The 8,145-nt window shown below is 38.7% G+C and overlaps 1 protein-coding gene across 2 annotated transcripts in view; it reads right to left on the bottom strand.

Moving 5' to 3' along the window:
- Window positions 1-872: 872 nt before the first annotated feature.
- LOC122557747 (SH2 domain-containing adapter protein F-like) overlaps window positions 873-8,145 on the bottom strand; it is a 357,025-nt gene continuing 349,752 nt past the window's right edge. The window contains exon 6 of one of the 2 annotated variants that reach the window (XM_087996898.1): window positions 873-5,698. In XM_087996898.1, the coding sequence (XP_087853024.1) occupies window positions 5,515-5,698 (184 nt within the window). In that variant the 3' untranslated portion in view covers window positions 873-5,514. The remainder of the gene's footprint in view (window positions 5,699-8,145) is intronic. The other variant, XR_015760338.1, reaches the window with a different exon arrangement.

Below are 8,145 nucleotides of genomic sequence, written 5' to 3'. Positions count from 1 at the left end.
AAGGACATCATTACACCTTAACAACCTGCAGACCCAGAAAGCAGCACAGCCTTTCTCCTCTGAAAACACTGCTCCAAGCTAACTTAGTACCTGTGTATTATATTTTTTAAAATTTAAGCAAGAGATAGATCTCAATAAACCATTTAATCAAAAAAGAACCTATTCTACTCATCACTGTAGACTTATTTAAAAACAGTATGTTTACACTTAAAAACAATGCACTTAGCTGCTGCCATGTTGTGAGCTCTCCCACACAGGTTCCTCCTCAGTCAGCTCTGAATTCCACTGTTTGTTTAGTTTTCTTAGATGCACTCCAATGTCCAGACATACTTGAACTCAAACAGCAAAGGCAGTAGCTTTGCAGATTCACTGTGTCAGATAGCAGTGTAGGTTTCTTTTTCATTTGATTCATTGACCATGTGGTCTCTGCCTTTTTCTTTTTTCCTCCTTTTTAAAGTGCCATTGTTTTGATCTTTTTCTCCCCAAAGTTCCAGAACAATGCAACAGCTTATAAACCAGCTGATCTCATCGAGTTATGGTTTTTAGTAACCTCTGCAAGAAATTTTAAGAATGTGCCAGCATTTTAGGGATGATTACTAGAAATGTTAATGTGTAAATTTGCTTATTTCACTGAGTTATGCATTTTAGCAATGTCTATAAGTGATTTAATGTAAATGCTAGCATTTTGGAGAATAATGCTGGCAACATTTATTTTGTTGTGCAATGTTGCTTATCTCATCTTATGCATTTTAGTAAGGTCTGCAACAGGTTTTCCAAAAATGATAGCATTGGCAAACATTTGTTATTTTTCAGTATTGCTTATCTCATCAAGTTATACTTTTAGAAACATCTACAAGAGATTTTAAGAATACGCCAGCATTTTGGAGATGATTGCTAAATTGTTTTGCAATGATGCTTATCTCACTGAGTTCTGCTTTTTATTCACAGGTTAGAAATGTTTATTTTATTGTGCAGAGTTGTTTATCTCATGTATTTTATTAATATCGGTAACACATTTTAAGAATCTGCCAGTATTTTTGAGTAGATAGCTAGAAATGTTTATTTTGGTTTGCAAAGTTATGTTACCTTATTGCGCCCTCTACTGATAGGTATTAATTATTCTAAACATGCCCCAAATTTGTTGAGGAATGCTTGAATATTTCCCATACCACTTTGCTTATCCCACTGAGTTATAAATTTTGCTGAACCTATGAAGATGCCAGAATTTTGTAGATAATTGCTCAAAATTTTAGCTTTTCCTTGCAAAATTGTTTATCTCACTCAAGTTTTGCACTTTATTTAAATATACTGCTCATTTCATGAATGTGCCAGCATTTTGGAGCAGATTCTTTGAACCTTTCTCTTCCTGGTGAAAGTCTGTTTGTCTCATCATGTTATGCAACTATTTTTGATATGTATCACTGATTCTGACAATGTGGTAGAAATTTGGAGAGGATTTCTGGAAGGTTTGATTTATATCTACAAAGTATGAATCTCATTGAGTTATGCACTTTTCCTACTACTGATTCCAACAAACAGACAGCATGTTGGATAGGATTACTGATAGTTTTGATTTACTTCATCTAACCTACTGATACATCTTACTGACATACACTACTGATTCTCACAATGTACCAGAATTTTGGAGAGGATTGCTGGAAATTGTGATTTTTCTGCCAAAAAGTTGTTTATCTCAATTAGTTCTACACTCTTCTGACATGTTCCACTGACTCAAAGAATGCACCAACATTTTGGAGAGGATTGTTGGAACATTTATTTATCTGGTACAAGGTACAAAGGTTGTTTAAAAGGCGCATCTCTGTACTGAGACGTCATCCCAACTCTTTTAAATAAAAAAGGCCCTGCTGTCATGCTCTCCTCTTGCACTGCACACTACTTCAAGCCCCTATGGCACATTATGGCACACTCACAAGCCCCTATAGCACACCCACCCATGATAGAGCAAAGAAACCCGAGAGTCAAATGCAAACATCATTCATAACATCATTTTTTTTAAGAGAAAGAAATCCATTCGCTACAGAGCAATGCAAGTGGCAATTATCCAGATGCTTTAAGTACCTGAAACCTTGTGTAAATGAACAATATGAAAATGATAGAGGAGTTCAGACAGTTGGAACTGTCAATCAAGCAAAGTTTTGAGTGTATCAAGAGAACTTAGGAGGCATGGCTAGTAAATCTGTAGGATCACACCAAAATTGTCAGTATAGTAGACAGTGAAGGTTAGCTAAGATTACAAAGGGATCTCGATCACTTGGGCCAATAGGCTGAGGAGTAGCAGATGGAATTTAATTTGGATAAATGTAAAGTATTGCATTTTGGTCAAATGGACAAGGGCAGGACTTGTACAGTTAATGGTAGGGCCCTGGGTAGTGTTGTCAGAAAGTCCTTGGCATTTTGTGATGTTGCTGTTCCTTTAACAAGGTTATATTGTCCTTGTTTTTTTTCATGAGGTCGTAAAGACACTGGTTCTGAAATGTCTGGCGTTGATCTACTTGAAAAGGCATTCAAGTTTTTAAAAAAACTTGTACAATGAAAGGGGAGTGGCCAGTTCTCCCAGCTCAGCTTTTCTCTGGTTTGGTTTGGTTTGGTTTTAGCAGGCAGTCTTTTCTTTTGAGGGTGCTGGTCAAAGAAACAACTACATGGAAGAAGGTGTTCCATGCTGCATCTCTCTCTTTCTCTTCTCTCTGTCTTCTCTCTCTCTCTGTCTTCTCTCTCTCTCTCTGTCTTCTCTCTCTCTCTCTGTCTTCTCTCTCTCCTCTCTCTCTCTCCTCTCCTCTCTCTCTCCTGTAAGACTCTGTGTTTGGTTTTACCTTTTTTGCCAAAGGGTGTTTGTGGGGAAGTTAAGTGTTGGGAACAGCACCATTAAGTTGGGATAATCTGTTGTGTTTTTGGATATGTTAAGTTATTCTGTATCCTGTTCTGTTTTGTTTGTGTTTCATTTGGTAATCTTGCAAATAAATTCTGCTTTGTTTAGGTCAGTTGTACTGCTCCTGGAACATACACTTTACACCTGCTTAAAACAATTAGCAAAGGTAAGGTGTGGGCTACCTTCTTGAAATATTTTGAAGGGGTCTGGCCTTGTCCATAACAGTTTAGTACATGGTTCTTTGAAAGTTGCATCACAGGTAGACAGGGTGGTTAAACACACTTACATTCATTGTTCAGACCATCGAGTATAGGATTAAAAAAGTGAAATAAATGTGAATGCTGGAAAATCTCAGTAAATCTGTAAATCTCCAAGGAGGAACGTTAACTCTGATTTTTCTGCATAAATACTGCCAGACCTGATGAGCTTTTCCAGAATCAAGTGTGAATTTGCTTCTCTCTCCATGCTATGCACCTTAATGGCATGCACAACATATTCTACCAATGTACAAGCATTTTGCAGATTATTGTAACCACCCTATCTACCTGTGATGCAACTTCCAAATAACTATGTACCTAAACCCCTAGTAGGTTTGATTTTCTCCTGCAGTATTTCTTATCCCATCAAGATATATAGTTCTTCAAATCTACTGCTCTTTCAATTAATGTACCTGCATTTTGGAGAGGATTGCTGGATGTTTTGATTGTTTGCTGCAAAGATGACATGTTTTACTGATTTTGGAGAAGATTGCTAGAACATGAGACTTTCTGGGGTAAAGTTTCTTCTCTCATTAAGTTTCCCATTTTAATGACCTGTAGTATTGATTCTAACAATGTGCCATAATTTTGGAGAAGATTGCTGATAGTTTTGATTTTCTGCTGCAAACTTGACTCTCTCCCCAAGTTATACATTTCATTTAAGGGATTGAATAACTGCAATAAGACAAATTAGTACTAATCTGGTAAAATACCCTTGCTGCTGAACAAGTCTTTCATAGAACACAAATATTCTTGGAAAATTAGTGGATTTGCATTCTATCCTATCAGGACATTATGGCGCTTCCCTTTAACAACATATTGCATCTGTAATCAGAATATTCATATGTGATAATGGCATCACGTGATAGAAATTTGTGGGGTAAAAATGCATTTTGTCTTTGAGTTACATTGTCAGTTTCTTCATCCATAGATGAAGATTAATCTGATTTGAAGGATGGTGATTACACAAAACTCATTGAATAGATTCATGATAAATGTGCTCCATGTAAAAACTATGAGAGGGTACCATCATGGCCTGTTGCATAAACTCGAGACTTTAACAAAGTAATTGCTTTAAATTTAAGGCTAACAGTAAAACCTGGAGCTGGTCATACCACAACTCCAATTTGAATCATGCAACATAAGCCATTCACAAGTTTTTGTTTTCCTTCCTTTCGGGCTGGAACTTGGACACAAACACATTTGGTTGGCATATTATAAACATGGCAAAAAATTTCAACATGTCTACAATCATACAAAGTAAGACAAAATAGCGATTGTGGATCAAAGCATTGAAACATGCACCGAAATGAGTGCTAAGCTCAATTCTAGACTGACTATAGTCAGGGAGAAGGGGAGAATTTGCCAGTATTAGTTCAGAAATCTGTGCAAAAATTTGAACATTGTCATTATTAAAATCCCTTATAGCAATGACCCCCTCCCTAATGGTATTGTCTCCCTGCAGCAAATGGACTGCAGCTTTGCAATGGCAACTGGAGATGGGCAATAAATGTTGGCTCAGCCATGAATGATTGTTAATTTCTTAAACTCAAAGTTAATTCTTTGAGATCAATTCACCCTACTAGTTTGACTACAAAAAACATTGTTCACCCAGATGGTTCCACTCTTTCTGAACTTATCCTTTACCTCTGATTCCTTATGTAAAGTATTCTGAGATCTATGCCCTTATGCCTATGTGTACAGCATTCAAATATACAAATGAAGTGTTGATATCATGTGGTGTAATACTTGGCTGCTAGGTTTGGTTACAACAGAATGACTGTACTCCGAAAGGAATTGACTAGGGCTTGAAGTATTTTGTAGAGTGCAGAGATCTCAAGTTGCTAAATCAATGTACGCTCCTCTTAATCCATATATATTAATGAAAATACCAGTGCCTAACTGGAAGTTAAAATATATTTTCTTTTGCCTGAAACTAAACAACATGTTACAATTCTCAAACTATTATTACATTGCCAAACGTGATACAAAATGTATTCATATATATTGCACCACAATATTTACAGACACTCAAATAACCACCAGTTGTATAGAATTACATACACTGCAGCATACTGTCTCAAATTTCACTAACTTCAGATGAAGAAGAGTTTAAGTATAGTCATAGATCAATGAAGTATCAGTAACAACTTTGGCAGGATTAACATTAGGCACTTCTCTAAACAAAATAATATTCATATCACTCGTAGATCAATTTTATAGTGCTCACACAGGAAACACAATCTTATCATGCAGTAATGTGTCTGCAAACGTGTCTGCAACAATGCCACTTAATAATACCCAACTCATACACATTAAAATAATGGATCAATCCATCCATAGGAGGGAAGCTGAAGTAGAGACGAAATACTATAGCGTTCGTACTGGTACAGGGTAGAGCAGTGACAAGTGTTCTGCTCCTTTAATTGGTAGTCTCCTGGTAGAATAGTGGTGTATGATCTCGGGAACACTGTCAAATGGAAGGCTGTTTTCTCCCAAGATGTATTTATCTTTAGTTCTTGTCAGCTTCATATGCATAAAACCTTGGCTACTCCTACAAGCAAGCAGAATTACAAAATATGGTCAAACATCAAAATGCATGATATTCAAATTAATCCACAAAAAGGTTTGTTCTCCAGTGAATTGATTCCACTTCCTGTCATGGCAAAGTCACAGTTGATTTTTTTTTGTCATGGAAACGTTTGACCTTTTTTTTTAAGCAGGAATTAGTTTCTTAGTATAACTGCTTTTCTCAAGCTTCCCAACAAAGAACACAGAATAATAAAGCACAAGAACAGGCCCTTCGGCCCTCCAAGCCTGCACTAACACCTTTTGTCCTTCTATACTAAAACTGTCTTCACTTACATGATCCATATCCCTCTATCCCCTTCCTATTTATGTATTCATCCACGTGATTCTTGAATGCTGCTATTGTATCTGCTCCCACTCCCTCCCCTGGCAGTGCCACATGAGAAAAATGTGTCTCATACATCTCTTTTCAACTTCACCCCTCGCACTTTGAACCTGTGTTCCATCGTAACTGACTCTTCTACCCTGGGAAAAAACCTTGCCTTCTTTCCATTCATCCACATTCTTATAAACTTCTAACAGATCGCCCTTCAACCTCCTGCGCTCTAGTGAAAACCAGTCTGTCAAATCCCTCTTCATAGCTGAAATCCCCCATACCAGGAAATATCCTGGTAAACCTTTTCTATACCCTTTCCAAAGCATCCACATCCTTCTGGTAGTGTGGTAACCAGAATTGTATGCAATAATCCAAGTATGGCCTAACTAAAGTTCTATAAAACTGTAACATAACTTGTCAATCTTTATACTCCATACCCCTTCCAATGAATGCAAGCATGCCACAGGCCTTTTCATTATCTTAGCTATGTGCGCTGCCACCTTCAGTGATCTGTGGACCTGCACACCCAGATCCCTCTGCATATCGATTCAACTAAGGATTCTGCCATTCACTCTAATTTTCACCGGTACTTGACCTTCCAAAATGCATCACTTCACATTTGTCTGGATTAAGTTGCAAATGCCAAGTTTCTGCCCATGCCACCAACTGATTAGATTAGAGTTTGGATTAGAAGTTGGCTGGCTGGAAGAAGACAGAGGGTAGTAGTTGATGGCAAAGGTTCATCTTGGAGTGCCGTCACTAGCGGTGTTCCGCAAGGATCTGTTTTGGGACCATTGCTGTTTGTCATTTTTATAAATGACCTGGAGGAGGGGTTAGAAGGTTGGGTGAGCAAGTTAGCGGATGATACGAAAGTCGGAGGAGTTGTAGACAGTGAGGAAGGATGTGGCAGGTTACAGCGGGATATAGATAAGCTGCAGAACTGGGCAGAAAGGTGGCAAATGGAATTCAATGTAGCTAAGTGTGAGATGATTCACTTTGGTAAGAGTAATAAAAAGATGGGGTACTGGGCTAACGGTCGGATACTTGGTAGTGTGGATGAGCAGAGGGATCTTGGTGTCCATGTACACAAATCTTTGAAAGTTGCCACCCAGGTAAATAGTGCGGTGAAGAAGGCATATGGCGTACTGGCTTTTATTGGTAGAGGAATTGAGTTCCGGAGTACTGAGGTCATGTTGCAGTTGTATAAGACTCTGGTGCGGCCGCATCTGGAGTATTGTGTGCAGTTTTGGTCGCCATACTATAGGAAGGATGTGGAGGCACTGGAACGGATGCAGAGGAGGTTTACCAGGATGTTGCCTGGTATGGTAGAAAGATCGTATGAGGAAAGGCTGAGGCACTTGGGGTTGTTTTCATTGGAGAAAAGAAGGTTTAGGGGTGACTTGATAGAGGTGTATAAGCTGATTAGGGGTTTAGATAGGGTTGACAGTGAGAATCTTTTTCCACGTATGGAGTCAGCTATTACAAAGGGGCATAGCTTTAAATTAAGGGGAGGTAGGTATAGGACAGATGTTAGGGGTAGGTTCTTTACTCAGCGAGTAATGAGTTCATGGAATGCCCTGCCAGTAGCAGTGGTGGACTCTCCCTCATTATGGGCATTTAAGCGGGCATTGGATAGTCATATGGAGGATAGTGGGCTAGTGTAGGTTAGGTGGGCTTGGATCGGCGCAACATCGAGGGCCGAAGGGCCTGTACTGCGCTGTATTCTTCTATGTTCTATACCCTGCTGTATCCTCTGAAAAGCCTCCTCAATATCTGCAACTCCACCGATCTTTGTATTGTTGTTCCTGTTGAATGAAAAGTCTATATTTATGCATAAACATCGCTGGAAAAGCTCAGGTCTAGCAGCATCTGTAGAGGAAAATCAGAGTCAATGTTTTGGGTCGAGTGACCCTTTCCAAGAATTGATAGTAGCTAGGAAAAGGTTGGTTTATATGTAGAGGATAGGGTGGCTGGAGAGGGTAAGGAGTAAATGATAGGTCGGGATCGAGCTCAAAAAGAGAGAAGAACAGTTGGACAGTTAGAAGTGTGGATAACGATCAGTTATGACAGAGAATAGCTATTAGTGGGGACTGTTA

This window comes from Chiloscyllium plagiosum, unplaced genomic scaffold (genome assembly GCF_037043375.1).
Source record: "Chiloscyllium plagiosum isolate Xiang-an unplaced genomic scaffold, Cpla_swu_hap1 HiC_scaffold_2, whole genome shotgun sequence".
NCBI classification, from domain to species: Eukaryota; Metazoa; Chordata; class Chondrichthyes; order Orectolobiformes; family Hemiscylliidae; genus Chiloscyllium; species Chiloscyllium plagiosum.
This window is presented reverse-complemented; position numbering and strand designations above follow the sequence as displayed.